Source organism: Cucurbita pepo, chromosome 17, assembly GCF_057944985.1.
Source record: "Cucurbita pepo subsp. pepo isolate OVF chromosome 17, ASM5794498v1, whole genome shotgun sequence".
Classification (NCBI taxonomy): domain Eukaryota; kingdom Viridiplantae; phylum Streptophyta; class Magnoliopsida; order Cucurbitales; family Cucurbitaceae; genus Cucurbita; species Cucurbita pepo.
This window is the reverse complement of record NC_141814.1, coordinates 13,124,803-13,143,450: the sequence shown is the minus strand read 5'-3', so window position 1 is coordinate 13,143,450 and position 18,648 is coordinate 13,124,803. Positions and strand designations below refer to the sequence as shown.

The window sequence follows — 18,648 nt, the reverse complement described above, 5'->3', positions numbered from 1 at the left end:
AAATTCAAATTTATATTCAATTAATTAATTAATTTTTTGTGTATAATATAATTTAAGTTAGTTAAAACCATCCTATCTAATATTTATTTTCTTTAATTTTTTTTTTTTTTTACAAAAATGTTTGGTGGGACAAAATAAAAAAAATATTTTTTTATGTTTTTGTTTGAAATTCCAAAATTGCCCTTTTAGGGTTACGTGCAATTTATGCCGATAAATATTCGTGTTCGGTTCTTAAAACATTATTATTAGAATCGTGATAATAGTAATTGCAATTGTGATTGAAGTCTAATCGGGATTTATCGATGATACAAGTAGTTTTTAGTGCAGAGGACATGAATGAACCGAGATTACACCTTAACGAAAGTAATTCTACGTTGGGTATCTTTTAAGGAACTTTCTTCGAATGAATGCATGTACCCTAACCGAGACCGCACCCTAATGAAAGCATAGGACAAAATATGCTAAAAGAACCCGTGTCGTAGGAACATATCGAGACTATCATACCTTAAAATAATAACGGTCGTATTCATTGATATTGATTACTCAACCACTAAGCTTCCTTTGAAAGTTGGTAATTTAGAGAGGGCTTTTAAGCAATACTTGATTCCCCAATGGTGCAATTGATTGGCTTCTAATTAGGTCAAGTTTGGATGTACCAATAATTTATTTATTTATACTATTTTTTTTAAAAATAAATAGATTTCAAAGTTTGTAAAAATATTTTATTTAGTTCTCGGACTCATTTGATCATTTAAGTTGACTTAACAGCTAAAGTCAACTATCAGTAAAACGGGTATGCTAGTGAGAGGTTTTCACACCCTTATAAATGGTGGAGAGTTCAAGTACAACCCAGATCCACCGACCTTCCCCACCCTTATAAATGGTGGAGAGAGAGTTCAAGTACAACCCAGATCGACCGCTAGCAGATATTGTCCTATTTGGGCTTCCCCTTAAGACTTTAAAACGGAGAGTTCAAGTACAACCCACAACCCAGATCCACCGACCTTCCCCACCCTTATAAATGGTGGAGAGTTCAAGTACAACCCAGATCCACCGCTAGTAAATATTGTCCTCTTTGGGCTTCCCCTTGAGGCTTTAAAACGCGTCTGCTAGGGGAAGGTTTCCACACCCTTATAAATGGTGGTTTGTTCTTCTCACCAATCAATGTGGGACATCACAATCCACCCCCTTCGGGGCCCAGCGTCCTCGCTGGCACTCTTTCCTTCCTCTAATCGATGTGGGACCGCCCCCAAATCCATCCCCTTTTGGGGCCCAGCGTCCTTACTGGCACACCGCCTCGTGTCTATCCCCCTTCGGGGAACAGCGAGAAGGCTGGCACATTGTCCGGTGTCTGGCTCTAATACCATTTGTAACAACCCAGATCCACCGCTAGCAGATATTGTCCTCTTTGGGCTTTCCTCTTCGGACTTCCCCTCAAGGCTTTAAAACGCGTCTGCTAGGGGAAGGTTTCCACACCCTTATAAATGGTGGTTTGTTCACTTCCCCAACCAATGTAGGACATCACAGTTCGTCTCTCCAACTGATACAAAATTTCAGAAATACATTCGGTCCATGTGTATGTATTCAACGAATTAATGACAATAACTCATTAAACACAAAATTAAACGAGCACAAAAGGAGTCATTAATTTTGCAAAAAAGAACGAACACGAAGAATCGAGTATAATACACGTATGTCATTGTTATTCCTCAGCTATAACCATTTTGCTAAGAGGGCTTGGACCAAGCTTCTTCCTTCTCATCAAATTCCTCTTCCTTATAACATCCATTTGGTTTCTTCTCCTAACTTGCATCATAGCCTCTTCTTCCACGACGAATCTCCGCATCAAAACGTCGTCGGTGAGGGACTTTCCCCGGAAAACCCGTCGACTATTTTCACCGCTAAGTCGAGGAGTTGGAAGAACGATATTACTAGTAGTAGGAAAAGGCTTAGATCTTGGATAGCTATGGCTTCTCCTTGGTGGGATGTCAGCTTGTTGGAAGATTTCATTGTAAGAAGAGATGGGTGCACAAAGACATACTCTTGTGAAGGAAGTTGCTATCTTGAGAGAAGTGCATTTTCTCATTTTGTTGTGTTTATTGTTGTTGTTGTTGGAATTGAATGCTCCATTTGGTGATGGAATTGGGTATTGATCTCTTGGTTTTGAAGATGTTGTTCTCCATTGGGTTCCTACTATTTCCATTGCTCTTTGATACCATGGCTTCCTGTGGAGGAGTACCCATTTCATATCATGCATAATACTCATTGATATCAACTTTTTTTTGGGGGGAAAACCCTTCTCTTAAAACCCTAAAATAGTGCACAAATTGCCTTAAAAATTCCGAATTTCGAAAAGAAACAAAAATGGGTTTGTTTTGATCGAAAACGTTTCAAAATTACCCAGGTTAACCGTATCATTTTTTATTATTTATAAATGTTTTAAAACTACCCTTTAAATATATTTAAAAAAAAAGTTGATATTCGAATGTCGTTCTTTGAGAACTAATTCAAGGAAACATTCTAATGGATATCTACTTCGTGCTCGTAATATGTTTAAATGGGCCGAGCATTTAAGCCCAAACCCAAAAAGTCTTAATGGCCCAATTCTACTTCCACCTTCAATTTTAGACAAATTTCTAGAGAGAGAGAGAGCCATGAGGTAAAAACCCACAAAGAAGAACACATTGCCTTCAATTTTACACCATTTCTAGAGAGAGAGCCATAGGGTAAAAACCCACAAAGAAAAACATTCATTGCCTTCAGTTTTACACCATTTCTAGAGATAGAAAGCCATAGGGTTAAAAAAAACATGTTTAGAAAGTTACATAGACTAATGTAGGGGATGATCACTCCGTTTATAATCAAAGAATAATATCCCCAAATCAAAGCCACTCGAGCTTATACTCAAAGTGGACAATATGATTACATTGTGGAGAATTGTGTTCTTCTAACAAAACCCACAAACAAAACCTCAAATTTTACCCAATTTGTAGAGAGAAGAAAGCCATGAGGTAAAAAACCCACAAAGAAAACCTTAAATTTTACACAATTTGAAGAGAGAGAGAGGCATGAGGTAAAAAACCCACAAAGAAAACCTTAAATTTTACCCAATTTGAAGAGAGAGAAAGGCATGAGGTAAAAAACCCACAAAGAAAACCTTAAATTTTACACAATTTGAAGAGAGAGAAAGCCATGAGGTAAAAAACCCACAAAGAAAACCTCAAATTTTACACAATTTGAAGAGAGAGAAAGCCATGAGGTAAAAAACCCACAAAAGAAAACCTTAAATTTTACCCAATTTGAAGAGAGAGAAAGGCATGAGGTAAAAAACCCACAAAGAAAACCTCAAATTTTACACAATTTGAAGAGAGAGAAAGGCATGAGGTAAAAAACCCACAAAGAAAACCTCAAATTTTACACAATTTGAAGAGAGAGAAAGGCATGAGGTAAAAAACCCACAAAAGAAAACCTTAAATTTTACACAATTTGTAGAGAGAGAAAGGCATGAGGTAAAAAACCCACAAAGAAAACCATTGATTATCTTAAATTTGACACAATTTCTAGAGAGAGAGAGAGAGAGAGGAAGCCATGAAATTTGAATAGCCATAAGGTTTAAAACCCAGAAAAGAAGTAACCCACATCATTAAATTTGGGTATAAACCCTTAACTTCAAGAAAGAAAGAGAGAGAGAAATGCACCTTGGATTAGAGGCGTTTGGTTCAGGCATGAACAAGAGGAGGTGAGTTTTGAATAACCACACACACTCCAAGATACTCTCATTTAAGACCTCACTGTTTCACACCACACCACACCACCTAAGAGCTTCAAACCTTCCCCCCCACCCCCCCTTTTTTGGCCTCCAATTCCACTCAATCACTTACCCAAATATGCCTCCTCCTCCTCCTCTCTTCTCTTTTCAAAAATAAGAAAAATTCAGATGCTAAAGGAAAAGTAAAACCACCCCCGCTTTTCAATCGACGTGGGACCTCCAATTCACCCCTTTCGAGGCCCAACGTCCTTGTTGTCCCATCGCCCAGTGTTTGGCTCTAATATCATCTGTGACAACCCAAGTCCACCACTATTATGTATGGTCGTCAGTCTCACGGTTTTAAGAGGCTTTCACACCCTTATAAAGAATGTTTTGTTCTCCTCTCCAGTCGGTGTGGAATCTCATAGATTATAGAAAATGCCATTACGTGTCGAATCTCGATTCTAAATCATGGAGATGGGACATGGGGCATGTCTTTTTCAAGTGGGATATTCCTAAACTTTTCATCCTCTTGCTTCAATTATGACTCACAAAAGCTATGGATTTTGATTCATAAAACCACAAAAGTCTTCTAAAATCTTGTTTCTCACACCATAAATCTTTAATATGGATATTTATTTATTTATTTGTAAAAGAAGCTATGAATTCACCTTTTATTACGTCATTTTTGAATTGGGTTTTCAAAAAAAAATAATAATAATAAAAGGAAAAAATAAAATTTAAAATTTAAAATTTTTAAAAAATAAAAAATGTTCCACCTTTTAAGGAGGAATAATGATGGGCATGCATGTTATTCATAATTTAGCAATGGTTGGCATCATCATGATTAAGTTTGCTCTAAAATTCACAACTCCTTAAAAGCTGCTACCAACCCAAAAGAGGATATGATGCGATTGGGTTAGCTCGGGTTTTATTTTCGGGTTTATCGGGTTAGTCTAGTTGACCCGACAAAAAAAACGTCAACTTCCAAACCGACCCAAATTTTCAGTTTTCCAAAAGTTCAATCTAACCCACAAGTAGTTTAGGTCGGTTGAGATCTCTGATCATATGAACACCCTAAATTCAAAACCGAACATAACTATAGGTATAAGTGATCAGTATATATGAAACATAAACTTAACTTCTTAATTTACAGGAGTCTCGTGTCCACCTCGAGCTTTTTGTTATATATTTTTTAAATTACACGGTGATTCAATCTTGAATATTAAAATAATTTAGTTTAAATCATTATATATGTTAAGTTGCATGTGACATAATTATTCTACCACATGTTTAATTACTTTATAAATAGGTATTTAATAACTTTATTTATGTCTTTTAAATATTAAAATTTATAATCTCTTTTAATTTTTACGAGCCAATATGCCACAATTTTAATTTTTAACGTAACAATAATGTTTTTGAGACATGTGGCCCAATCGGCCCGAATGCCTATAAATTTAAATTTAAATTGATAAAAATGTAAATTTTAAAGTTAAATTTGGTCGGTCAATAAAGCCTTTTTCTTTATGAATATTGTTTTTCAATATTGAATTGAATTTAGGAACGTCCTTAAAAGAATATTTTGACCCGAAAAAATTATGAATGAACCGAGATTATGTTCGAATGACGGTAATCATGTAGATATGAAAGTGTTACAAAATTTATGGTAAAAAAGGCTTCAAACATGGCTGCTGATTCAACCTCGACTTTCCCGACTTTTCCACATGGATCTTATCCCTTTTCTTTCCAACCCTATACTTATTTCCTTTTTGACTTTTTGACCCGTTACCAAAATTCACATCGAAATCACGTTACAATCGGGTTAACCACGCTTCCAGTTGTAGAGAGCGTGATTTTTTTATTGTATTTTTTTTTTAGTTAGTCCTTACCGTCTCGATTCTTATAATATTTTGATGTTAATTTTTATTTTCGTAACAAAAATCTTGAACAGTGACTCTCAATCGAGTATCTTTTTAATTTTTAAAAAAAATTTTAAAACCGTATTTTTGTTAATTTTGCATTAAATAAAATTTCAAATTAATTAATTTTTAATTTATTTTTTTTTAACAAAAACTAATTTTATTAATTAAAAAACCCCATAAAATAAAAAAAGAAATTGATTTAATTTGTTAAAGAGAACGAAAAATAATAATGATATTTTTAGTGAATTTTCAGATCGTCTGGAGACTTAGCTTCTTCCCCACGGTCGACGGTCGACGGTCGACGGTCGACACAGAGATGCAGGTATTCACCGATGTAAAGAGGCCCGCTACGGTGGTGGGAATGGCGGCATGGGCGGCGGCGATAATATTCATTGCGTCGATGCCGTTGGCTTGGTCAAAGGAGCAACTCAGCTCGAGAGAATGTGAGGATCTAGGTTTCACTGGCCTCGCTCTCTGTTCTGATTGCCACACTTTAGCTGAATACATCAAAGATCAAGGTGATGCGCTCGATTCACAGATCACACGGTTTTCCGAACGCATGATTGATTCGGTTTTGAATTTATTTCTGGATTACTACATCTCCATTTTTCGTGGATTTTATCGTGAATTCGCAGCAGCGTAATGGATTTTGTTCGTTTGTTTTCTCAATTCTCCGCGTTTCTTTTTCTTTTGAACGATTGATTGTTCGCCTTGTGGTTGATTTCGATTATGGATTTCTATTGCTTGATTTGGATTTTGGAAACAGGAAATAGGTTGCAAGATGTTGAGTTAAAATAGCCTGTTGCCTTTTAGCATCATAGTTAAACAACGTGCGAGTTTATAATTGAGTTATGCAGAAAAATTTGAAAAAATGTTATAATACCAAATGACAATTCTGGCAACACTGGATTTGTGAAGGCTACATTATGACTTCAAATAGTCTTTATCCAAAATCCAAATGAAGAAAATAACTGATAGTACTCTGAATCTGCAGTTGTCTCGTGTCAGTTTATGTAATGCAATAGTTTTGAAGTGCATTGTTCTTAAAATTACATGCTGTACTCATTTCCAAAGTTGTTCTGCAGAATTAGTGGCAGACTGTTTGAAGTGTTGCACGGAGGATTCTGATGATGCCACGAGTAAGGTACACAAAATTTTATAGATGTGCTGATATCTCGAGTGTAAGATCCCACATCGATTGAGGAGGAGAATGAAACATTCTTTATAAGGGTGTGGAAGCCTCTCCCTAGCAGACGCGTTTTAAAAACTTTGAGGGGAATCCCGAAAGGGAAAGTCCAAAGAGGACAGTATCTACTAGAGGTGGGCTTAGATTGTTACGTCGAGACTGAATTTGATTTGCTATTCCATTGTGAATAGTGTATTGTCCATGTGGTCGACATATCGGTTGAAAACACATTAATTTAACATAGTATGCAGGATTAACAATTTTTGCCTCCATGAAATTATAAAAATTGTGGTTCTAAATAAGGTTTCAGTAAACAATATCTACTAGAGGTGTATGAGAGGTGTCATAGTGATCAATTCTAAAGGAATTAGACGACTCTATGTAACAACTCAAGCCCACCGATATTGTCCTTTTTGGGCTTTCTCTTTCGGGCTTCCCTTCAAGGTTTTTAAAACGTGTCTGCTAGGGAGAGGTTTCCACACCCTTAAAAAGAATATTTCATTTCCCTCTCCAACCGATGTGGGATCTCACAATCCACCCCCTTCAGGGTCCAACATCCTCGCTGGTACTTGTTCCCCTCTTCTATTGATGTGCGACCCCCCAATATCAACTAGCGGTGGGTTTGGACTGTTACACTCTATTTGGTCAAATACCTTGCAACATACTCCCACTTTTTTCGATTACAGTATCTCAAAACAAATTTCTGGTTCCAAAATTTTTGTCCACCATGGTTGCTGTTTAACTAAACAAAGGATGAAAGCCAATTAACTAAATTCGTTAACTGCAGATAACTTATTCTGGTGCTGTACTGGAGGTCTGCATGAGGAAGCTAGTTTTCTATCCTGAAATTGTTGGCTTCATTGAAGAAGAAAAGGATAAATTCCCTTCTGTTAAGATTCAATATATCTTCAACTCTCCGCCGAAGCTGACTTTGCTGGATGATGAAGGCCAACATAAAGAGAGCATCAGGTAACTTCTAAGTGCCTAAAATTTTCCACTATAATACTTATGGAGAGACCCTGTTAAGGTCGTGAATGTTGATGTTTCTTTCTTATGAGAATCAAACTTGTAATAAGGTACAAAAGAATACAAAAGAAATGCTTAAACAAAAAAGCGAAACTAGAGATTGAAAGAAGAGCTCTAATCATTAAGAATAAGAGATAAGAAATGGCTACAAATACATTTGGAGTTAGATAGACCCTCGAAGAGGGAGATTAAATCTAGCCAAAAGTCGCATCTCCCTCCAAGATGTTCCACTTTATGCCTCTAAAACTCTCTAATTTCTGTTGTAAATGTTGATGTTTGCCCTACTAAACGACTTGTTATCTCGTCTAGAAGAACGCTTGCAAGCATCCATAACATAGAGTTCATATGATATCTTTTAGATCAAAATCATGGAGAATATGTGTAGGTTAAGATGGTGTACATAGATATAAATTTTGCTTTAGCTTCTGGTTAATGACCATTTATAATTGATATGTCACAAAAGATGACATAAGAAGTTTTTTTTCTTTTTACGTTTTTTTCCCCTTTTTTTCAGGATTGATAACTGGAAACGTGAACATATTTTGCAGTTCCTGCAAGATAAGGTTAAGCTATCTTCAGCAATTTAAGGTTCTCATCTTCCTTGTTTCTTTAATATCCCTGTAAAAAACTCTAAAGTCTATTGTTATATTGTAGTTTTCTTTGATACTGCAATATGTTAGTATCTTATGTTTTGTGTTTTGGTAAATTTTATGTTTAATTTCACAAACTCTTTCAAGCACTCTGAACTTCAAAATGAAGAAGGAAAAGAAAAGGGAAAAATGACAATAATGTTTGAGAATTCGAATGAACTGATATCCAAATAGATGTGTTGAATTGTACAAACACAACACGCTCTAGAAGTATACAAAGATAAACAGCAACTCTACCGAGTTGAAGGCTTTGAGTGCTTCTTCAAAAAAATGTTGAGCCACTCTAGGAGGTCTATTCTTATGTACATTTGGCTCAACTCAATGAATATTGATAGAATGTTTGAGCCACTCTAGGGGGAATGTTTTTGTGCCGGTGCTAATGATTTAATAACTATTTTGGTAGCTCCAGAATGTTTCAATTTATGCTCCTACTTATTATCTGGATGTACCAAGAAAGATGTATGGTCAAATAAGACTACTACGAAATATTTACAGGGCAAGTTCTTCTATTATGGTTTATGGTTTCTCTTGGCTATATGGTCCATCCGGAGGAGAGATCGAGCTCCAAGAAATAGTAAATGGTCTTCTCAATGCACAAATGTATAACTCCCCATGAATATTGATAGAATCTTTGTTAAATTTAGAATAATATATTTGAATATCTAATGTACTACCCACAATAACATATTGTCATACATCTCATGTCGTCGTAACATATTGCATCATCATAACATATCATATCATAACTTGACATGTGTAGGAACCACCAGGCACGTGTCATCATACATAAGATAATTCTTTCGATCGTGCCCAATAGTAGGACAGGGCCACTTATATGTGCAGGGGCCACTAGGCACCTGTCGTCATACATAAAACAATTCTTCAGACCGTGCCGGTAGTAGGAGAGGACACTTACATGTTCCAGAGCCCCTATGCACGCGTCGCATCATCATGTATAAGACAATTTTTCTGACCATGTAGATAGTAGGGCAAAGTTTCTCTATTTGGATGTCAAGAAGTTCAATATCAAAATTTATAAATATTTTTTTCATAAAAATTCAAGATAAAAACCAAATTTATAATTCAAAAGTATTAACATTGTCTTTTATTAATTTACTTAGCTAATTTCTTTCTAAAATCAATATATTTCATCAAAACAAAACTAAGACATTGAAAATTAGTTCAATTTTCATCTTGATCATTTAATTAGAATATTGACATACTCGTATGGATCTTGAAATTCTTCTAGTTCATCATGTACAAAGATTTCAAATGTAAATTGAGGGTTAATTTAATATTTCAAATACATTAAACCAAAAATAAAATTGTTATCCAAACGGATTTAGATTGATCTAACATAAATTTTCTCAGATGATTTACAGCTTGACCAACTTTTTGATCCATCTAAAGCCAAACACAGCTCTCTTGAAGTTGATCAAGACACTCATAAAGAACATTATGCTACTTGACAACTACTGATTGAGAAGGAAAAAAAATAACTTGAATAATATAGCTTTCCTCATGCCCGTAATACTCTCAAGAAGACAAAACTGGTACAATCCCATTGTTCTAACTTTTAAACCGGATGCTCCGACTGATTCCTGTGTTAATTCCCGTCGTCTCTCCACCGTACGAATGAATAGGCTGCTTAACTTCTCGGACTTGACCTTTACGACGATTAGCTGCATCTTTAAACTTCAACTGCACCATTCACATTCACAAGTACATGGACAGAGATGTAAGTAGAAATTTTAATGGAGGGAGAAATGTGTTATAATGGTGAAGGGGTTGATGATTTGCATATATTGTTAAGTACCTTGTATTTCTTTCTTGGGTTCTTCGTCAACTTCTTTCGAGGTCGAGTTAAGCCTCGGTTCTTCTCCATCTGAACACATCGCGTGAAAATGTAAATGAATCGATGTGCAACGACTGAATCGAAAGAGGAAAAGCTGATGGAGAGAAAGGTAGTACTTACTTGATAAGTGATTTTGCGTTTTCCATCCACAGTTTTCGGAGACGATGGAATTTCCGTCGCCCTGCAGAAGTTGTTTGTTAGACAATGTTGTGCATTAACATAATGATATAAAGGAGAGGAAATGTTAAACTTCAGCATTGGTGATAGAAACATATGTGATATATAAAAGAGTCGTACAGAAAAGTGTGATATCCCACGTTGGTTTGGGAGGAGAACAAAATATTCTTTATGAGCGTGTGGAAACCTCTCCCTAGCAGATGCGTTTTAAAAACCTTGAGGGTAAAGTCCAAAAGAGAACAATATCTGCTAGCGGTGGGCTTGGGTTACAAATGGTATTAGAGTTAGATACTGGGTGATGTGCCAGCAAGGAGGCTAAGCCCCAAAGGGGGTGGACACGAGGCGGTGTGCCAGCAAAGACGTTGAGCCCCGAAGGGGTGGATTGGGGGGTCCCACATTGATTGGAGAAGGGAACGAATGCCAATGAGAACGCTGGGCCCCGAAGGGGGTGGATTGTGAGATCCCACATCGATTGGGGAGGAGAACGAAAAACATTCTTTATAAGGGCGTCGAAACCTCTTTCTAGAAGACGTGTTTTAAAAACCTTGAAGGGAAACCCGTAGGGAAAAACCAAAAGAGGACAATAATAGAAACATACCTGGAGTAAATTTCAGCTTTGGCAGCAAGTTTTGCAGCACGTTGTTGTTTGACTTCCTTGTAGAATTCATCTTCAGAATCTGCTTCACCATTTCCTTTCACATCATCCTCATCACCGTCGCTTTCACTCTCAAGAACGCTAGTGCCGTCCTTTGACTTGAATCCAGCTCTCGCCAGCATTTGAAGTTCATATTTCCTCCGTCTTTCTCCAATATCATCTCTTGTAGGCAAATCATCATCACCAGAAATGACCTTCAGGGAGTTAACCAAATAAGCATAAAATACCATTAGGCACAAATGTTCTAAATGCAAGCATCGTAATTCAGAAACAAATCTTTATATCCCCGCACGCAATTTTGCATCTGTTATGCATCACATTCATGTCTGTTAAATTCATTATTTGAACAGTATCTTGAAATTCTAATACTTGGATATGAACACATGAACACTAAACTTTGATTGCCTATAACCAAAGAGAGACAAGAGAAGGTATAACCGGAGTTAAGTGTTTCTTATTTTTAATAGTTGTAGCCCGCCCTTCGTTTAGTCTTGTCTGGCTTTTTTCTTTATTTTATCTTCGCTCCTCTTGGTTTGGACTATCCTTTATTGTATGGCATGGTTGTATATCATCTCCCAAAAGTATGGTTTTTTCATAAAGAAAAAAGAAAAAGATTAATGCTCTTAGTCTCCAAGATTGAATTGGCTGTTTCCATCAAATTCAAACCTTAGTGAAACTGGAACTACGTTTATGCAACATGTGCAAAAGGTAACCCAACTCCTCATCTATCCAAATAATCCTTATTAGGGGAAATGAAAGGGTCAAGTTGATATATCGTTCAAACCTTTGGCTTCTTCAGCTTGGCGACAACAAGACGTGTGAGATCTGCTGCACCGGCAGAAGTATCTCGGCCCTTCCTCTTAGCAGCTTGAGCATCAGTATCATCCTTAAAATCGTCATATGCTTCGAGCTTCCTGCATGGTCCAAATAGGATAAATTATTTGTCAGAATACAAGCGAATAATAAGAGAAACTCCATATTGTTTGAGTAATAGTCTCTTTTCATCACATCAATGAAAAGTAATTTTCTTGTTTAAAAAAAAAAAAAAAAGGATAACCAAAGCAGTACCGATTAATTGGTTGCAGGTGCTTCATTGCTCCATTTTGCTTTGGTTCAATTAAAGTGAAGTCCTTTTGTTTTAGCTTTTCTTCAAGAAGGGCTCTTACTTTTAACATTTCCATGCTCTGGACACCCATTTGATTGTCCTGCAAATGTAAAAATTAAATTAAATATTAGATGATAAACAAAAATTAAAGAAAGCCAAATAGAAACAGGATGATAAGAGCAATTAAGAATTATAATAAAAAAAATCTCATCAACGTATTTAGTAGTGCACATTGCACAATTACCACTTGTTTATGCTTTCCTTCTTTCTTGCCTTTCTCCTTCAATTTATCCACGTTGTCTGATCCGGTCTTTGCATTGGGCTGCATATGAAACAAAATCTTACAAGTCAATTTTGGATGCATTCACCCTTCCAACGTACATGGCATCGACATCATCAGGAATGATGATTGATCAAAATTCGAACTATTTTTTAACTTTCTCCGATTTTAACTTTAAACTCTAGTCAGAAATAATTTAATGAATTTGTTATTTTAATTATTCCATTTACATTTTATATTTAACATTAGATAATATTCTCACTGTGTCACATATTCAAATAAGTTGCAGAAACTTGTGCGGAATAGTAAACTATTGTGCGCCTAGCAGAAAACTATTTTGAACGCAACCCATAAAAGCCTAAATATGGTGTGTTCTGCTTTTGCAATTATAGAAGCATTCATGATACTGAAGATTAACTCAAATTTGAAGAATGAATATAGGATATCATATGATGTTAAATAACCAAATAAAGAAAATAATGATATACGTGTAGGTAGATGCAGATCATTATCCAAATGTGGGTATCATTGGAACATATGATAAATTTTAAATCTCAAAAACAGTTGACAAACAATTTCTAAAACTTGTCAATGTTTGCTATTTTAATGAAAACAACACATGCTGACTCAGAAAGGTAAAATATTTCTTCATTATTTTCCCTTGGAACAAGTAACAAACGAAGGATAAACCTCAAATAATATATGATGTTGAGATATATAGACATGCATATAAGACATTACGGCATGTTAAAATATGTATAAACAAAAACCTAGTGTTAGATTGAAGCAATACCAATCCCACTTCTTGGCCATCAGAAGCGTGATGAGAAGACCCCTGATCTTTTGTGAAGAGCTCAGCTAAAACAGAAGCATGCTCTTTGTTCAGTTTTACATCTGTTTCTTCTTGATGATATTTGTTAATGATCTCTTCTAACTCGGATGGAAGATTCTCGTCAAGTTGTTTCACCTGTGAGTTACAGAACTAGTTCACACTTGCAACACGGACAGGTGACATAAATAACAAAAACAGACCATATATCGACCCTCATGACAGCACTACTCGTTTTCATGCATAACAAAGGAAGAAAATATGAGGCACTTGTCATGCTAGGTAGACTATTTTCATACAATGCGACAACAACAGGCTAATGGAGAAAAAGAATAGTTATGATTTGATGGGAAAAATTATTTAGTGGTTAAGCATATAAAACTGAATTGAGAGGTAGGAAGGAACCTTATCCAATAAGCTTTTTATCTCTACAAGCCGAGCTATTACAGGATGATCTCGTACTGCTTGCCCTTCAGACTTCAAGAGAAGATAGAAGGCTATAGATTGGCAATAAGAGAGCAAAATAAGCTGCTTTAACTCCAAATATTGCAGTCCTGCTCCCACTGCAATTTTCCCGTTTTTAACCTAAAGAAATAATCAAGTGTAAAGATCAGTAAGTTAGTAATGCCCAATGTCATCTCAGTAAACAGAAAATCGATCGAATACAAACTTAACAAGGCAGAATCCTAATAAACTCTGTAAGGAATATGGAATTTGTTCTCATTTTAAATAATTATGTTCAATAGGAAAAAGTACCTCACTAGCGTTGAGCATGCATGATGCTCAATTTTAGGCTAAATGAGAGAAACGTACCTTGTTTAAAACTGGATTAATTTTGTTCTCAAGTTGATCCACTGCTTCATTCAATTCGGACAGCAAACCAATTAACTCTGGAGCAGAACTATAATACCAAAATTTCAAAAGCGGGAGATGTAAGAAAGCCATAGAGAATTTTAACTTCACAAAGAAAAAGAGATCGAGCAAGTTGTAGAAATACTTGGTATAATCTTTTTGAATGGATTACAAACTCATAAGCAATTCCACAATCACTTTAATCTCAATTAATACAGGAATAGTAAGGCAGCCATTGCAAGCAATTGAGGAAGCTTTGACCACAGGCGGAGGCTGGTTGAAGTGTCATGAAGGTGATGAAAAACTAAATAAATAAATAAGCAAATACCTGTTCAAGACATCCATCTGCTCCTCCCTTGTAAGAGAATTCACGTCTTTAGCAATCTCCTGATATGTAGCATTCATATCATCTGGAGCTTCATTTCTGGTTGAAGTCTTTGGATCAATTCCTTTTGCAGATATTTCCTGTGATGGCAGAAATTATAGTCATGTAAGAGTTCGTTGAGTTTATAGTTCAATGAGCGAAAAACTACTCCAACTGATTTTTCCTTTTTTTTACTTGAGAGATATATTTGATAGTTCAATACAAGAGAAACAAATACCTCTAGAGTTAACTCCCTATCACTCTCATCGTCAATGCCAAAATCTTCCAATGAGAAAGTTTTTGCTTTCTCCTTCTGCAATCGAATTACCTCTTCCTCCTCTTCGGCAAGGGACTCATCATCACTTGATTGGATCTTCATCGAGTTAAAATATAAAATATTATTTCAACTACAATTTGAATTCTATTCGATAAAATGAAACTATAAATTAAAGCACATTGTATTGACAGCACTAGAAAAGAAACACGGTTCCATTCAGATTGACAGTCAAACTCAAAAAAGATGAAATGAACCAGTTAAGTAGTAACAAGAAAAAACCATAATATTTAGGTCCTCACTTCAAAATCACGATTATCAGCATCATAGTATTTGCCTTTCCTTCCGCCCCATATAGTCTTTTGTTCTTCCATGTCCTCATCTTCATCCTCGTGCATTTCATCATCTACGCCACCAAACTTTTCCCGCAAGAACTTCTGTTGTCTGGCAACTATTACAAACAAGCAAAATTGGATCAGATTAACAGATTAAAAACCATAATTATGATGGATATCAAAAATTGGGTCGTGTCATGCTGTCTCTTTTTCTTAATATAAAGTTGAATTCAATGATAGATTTTTTTGACCCATGAGTTGTTATTCTGTAACAAAAATGAGCAGAGACAAGAAATTTAAAATATATTTACTTCTCAAACCACGTCTTACTTTTTGCAGCAAAACCAGTATCACGGATATCTTCTTCATCATCATCCTCATCTTCATCTTCATCTTCATCTTCATCTTCATCTTCATCTTCATCGTCAACACCCTGAAAAGATAGAGCAAATGTAAGTATTAAGGAAAGTTTAGTAGGAACTGAAAGCTCTCGTACATGGATTAGGGAAAGAATCAGACTAGTATTGCAATGCACAATTGCACATGCAGTCTTTTTACTGTGGAAACAAAAGATGATTGTCTTGATCCAAATAATAAAAAAACCATTACATTGATATGGTGAAATGTGTACAAAAACCCTACCGACTTGTAATTACTAAAAGGTACTTCCAGTGAGTAATGAGAATAGACATGCTATAGTTAAAAAAAAGGAGCCTATTCACTCCAATACAACGCTAAAAGGGAGTAGCCTCAATAAAATTAGATGTCTTTTTCCTTATCTAAAGAGATGATCATTCCATTCAAACCACAAACTCTAAAAGAAAGCCCGACCATATGATCATCCCCTCTCCCTCCCCAAAACTCTCAAGTCTATCAAGGATGAATTGTCAAGAAAAGGGTTGTTGCCTACTTGGTTCAGGGTGACAATCCCACATTCCTTCTTGTCACTGCTCAAAGAAATACATTCCTCAATCTCTTGCCAAAGATAAATGACGTACCTAAATCCCTTCCTATCATCGAGCAATTTCATGTCCTCCAAAGTTCAAAATAAAATACATCCATTTTTCTTCTGGTCCTCGTGTTAAGCTCATCCAAACACAAGAAATTTCAGAATCAATTAATTTTTTTTTTTTTTTTTGGAGAAGTGTGAGAGTCAATTATGCATAAAACTATGATTGGCTGGAAGTAAATACAATTGACAAAGATACTTCTACAACATGAGATAAAGGACGATGTTGGAACCTCTAAATTAAAAACAGGATGCTCAGCATCTTCATCTGACTCCGGAGCATCACCATTAATATCAAGTGGAATAACATCTCTCTGCCTGTGAACTGCAAACGTGATACAAATCATGATACTCCATTGTTTCCATTTTCTCAACCATGATACATATGGATATTAAAGATATCCAAAAAAAATTGACATATCAGTGAACAACAAAACATACAAAAATATTGTTAAATAACACAAAAATCTTACAGGCATCAATTTCATCGTCCATATCTTCAGAGGCAGCATCATCGTCTGCAACTCTTCTCTTAGAGTTCCTTTTTTCTTGCTTATGACTCTTTCTCTTGCCCATAATTAGCTAAATTCAATTCAACAAAAAGAATAATACACCTGCAACAAATTTTTAGTTGGCTATAAGCCTATAACCAAAATAAAATGCAAAGCACCACACTTTTCTAACATTCATATCATCCAAAGAGTAGATTAGAACATGACTTGCAGAAGTTTCCAGAATCATTTTCCATTGAAAGTCAATTGAATTTTTCTGGACAAACAATGCAAATTGTCTACTAGTTTCTAAAATTGAGACAGCAATTTGACTGCATAGCATAAGTGTTTTCCGAGATTCTCATGTTGCGAGTTTCTCAACACAAAACAAGACTTCTTATCGATTACTGAAAAGTTGAAATGAGTATCAAATACTCCAAATAGAATATTACAAAAAACCATGTAATACGCTTAGAGCAAGACCATCATGCCACGAGGGACAACTGATGAAGAAGGAAATCTCCACTTCAATATTTAGAGTATCAAGCTTCGTAATAAAGGAGAATGAGTGGACAAAGAAGCTCAACATGAAAACACCATATCCGAGAGCATCAATATAAGGATTATTATCCTTGAAGTTTCGTTTTCGTGTAATTTTCATTGGACCTCCTAGTTCTACGAGCTACGGGTTAAAAGAGAATTGGATAAAGAGCCTCCGTTTCTAACAACGACTAATGAATCCAGAAACAACCAGCCATGAAGGTAAAAGTTTCCAAAAGCTAGACTATTTTATTTCAAATAATGCCTGCGACCTTTTGTCTATTAGGGAAAATTGGAATACGATATATTACTTCGACTGGTTCTTGATAACTAAAGTAGGGAGATGCTGGAAAATTCATGGTTGGTGGTGCTTTGGAGGATCTGGGAGACTAGAAACAAGGAAAATTTCCTCAGGCACCCAATAAACATACAGATGATAAAAGCCTCGATTGATAAACAGATGCAAGAAATTAATCGCAATTTTTCCACAAGGCTGATTTTTTTTTTTTTTTTTTTTCCTTGCTGTTCTGCTATAGCTATAAAAACAATAGAAAAGGATCATAAGAACCTCTTCTCTCATGAGACGAGTTCTAAATTTGAGTTTTTCGAGGGAGAACAAAGACATAGAAGGAGACTGGAGGAATACCAGTAACAACAAGAGCGTCGAAAACCGGCGCAATCCGCTTGAGGAGGCTACGGCGGCACAGAATCGGAGAGGCGGTAGCGCAACGGCAGCGATACTGAGCTGCTGAAAGGGAGGATGAGCCGGCGGGAAACAGAAGAAGGGAAGCACGTGAGAGTGAGAGGAAGATGAAAGGTTTAGGGTTTAACAAAGTGGGATGATTGGATTGAAAATTTTTATTTTTTTATTTTTTATTATTGGTATTATTTAAATAATATGTTTCAATTTAATTATCTTTAAATTTTTATTTTATAATTTATCCCAAATATTATAGGGTATCGATTTTATTCTAAAATTTTAATTTGTAATATTTAAATAGTATGTTTGAATTTAGTATTAAAATGAAAATTTACTAAATTAATTTAAAAATACTTTTAAAATTTACCCCTTATTTAAAAAATACTCTTAAATTTTAAAATAAATTAAAAAATATCCCCAGTTTTGAAAAACTACGATTAGTTGGAGATCCTTTAGTTCACTGCTAGGAGTTAGCTAGCAAGACTCTAATCATCACCCCACATAATAATTTAATACTACGAACAACTGAGATAGATACGAGACACTTACTTGAGATTATTCGACGACTCTCTAATAGTCTGTCCTTACTGACCTGATAATACCAACCACTCGCTCAAGCATGTTTTTTATTAATAATTGACATAATG

At 35.5% G+C, this 18,648-nt stretch overlaps 3 protein-coding genes across 5 annotated transcripts; 1 reads left to right on the top strand and 2 right to left on the bottom strand.

The window, feature by feature from the left end:
• Window positions 1-1,551: 1,551 nt before the first annotated feature.
• LOC111779211 (Serine/Threonine-kinase) lies at window positions 1,552-3,857 on the bottom strand. The gene is made up of 2 exons (XM_023659308.2): window positions 3,699-3,857; window positions 1,552-2,225 (listed from the first exon to the last, which is right to left on the bottom strand). Exons 1-2 carry the CDS (start codon window positions 3,725-3,727, stop codon window positions 1,703-1,705), a joined length of 552 nt encoding a protein of 183 aa, XP_023515076.2. The 5' UTR covers window positions 3,728-3,857; the 3' UTR covers window positions 1,552-1,702.
• A 2,050-nt stretch (window positions 3,858-5,907) lies between these two features.
• LOC111778142 (uncharacterized) lies at window positions 5,908-9,201 on the top strand. Of its 2 annotated transcripts, XM_023657809.2 has the most exons (5): window positions 5,908-6,191; window positions 6,759-6,817; window positions 7,647-7,828; window positions 8,400-8,473; window positions 9,031-9,201. In XM_023657809.2, the coding sequence occupies exons 1-4, from the start codon at window positions 5,990-5,992 to the stop codon at window positions 8,470-8,472; spliced, it is 516 nt and encodes a 171-aa protein (XP_023513577.1). In that variant the 5' UTR covers window positions 5,908-5,989; the 3' UTR covers window position 8,473; window positions 9,031-9,201. The 2 variants fall into 2 exon arrangements, with proteins under 2 accessions (XP_023513577.1, XP_023513576.1); XM_023657808.2 differs by lacking the exon at window positions 9,031-9,201 and having other exon boundaries at window positions 5,909-6,191; window positions 8,400-8,624.
• Window positions 9,202-9,793: 592 nt separating this feature from the next.
• Window positions 9,794-18,136, bottom strand: EMB2777 (Sas10/U3 ribonucleoprotein (Utp) family protein). 2 transcript variants are annotated; one of them, XM_023659240.2, is made up of 17 exons: window positions 17,948-18,136; window positions 16,744-16,884; window positions 16,504-16,595; window positions 15,592-15,694; window positions 15,229-15,377; window positions 14,891-15,025; window positions 14,617-14,753; window positions 14,250-14,337; window positions 13,842-14,021; window positions 13,401-13,574; window positions 12,572-12,649; window positions 12,291-12,427; window positions 12,007-12,136; window positions 11,166-11,416; window positions 10,511-10,571; window positions 10,352-10,420; window positions 9,794-10,236 (listed from the first exon to the last, which is right to left on the bottom strand). In XM_023659240.2, exons 2-17 carry the CDS (start codon window positions 16,844-16,846, stop codon window positions 10,105-10,107), a joined length of 2,019 nt encoding a protein of 672 aa, XP_023515008.2. In that variant the 5' UTR covers window positions 16,847-16,884; window positions 17,948-18,136; the 3' UTR covers window positions 9,794-10,104. The 2 variants fall into 2 exon arrangements, with proteins under 2 accessions (XP_023515008.2, XP_023515011.2); XM_023659243.2 differs by lacking the exons at window positions 16,504-16,595; window positions 16,744-16,884; window positions 17,948-18,136 and adding an exon at window positions 16,260-16,400.
• Between the last annotated feature and the right edge of the window lie 512 nt (window positions 18,137-18,648).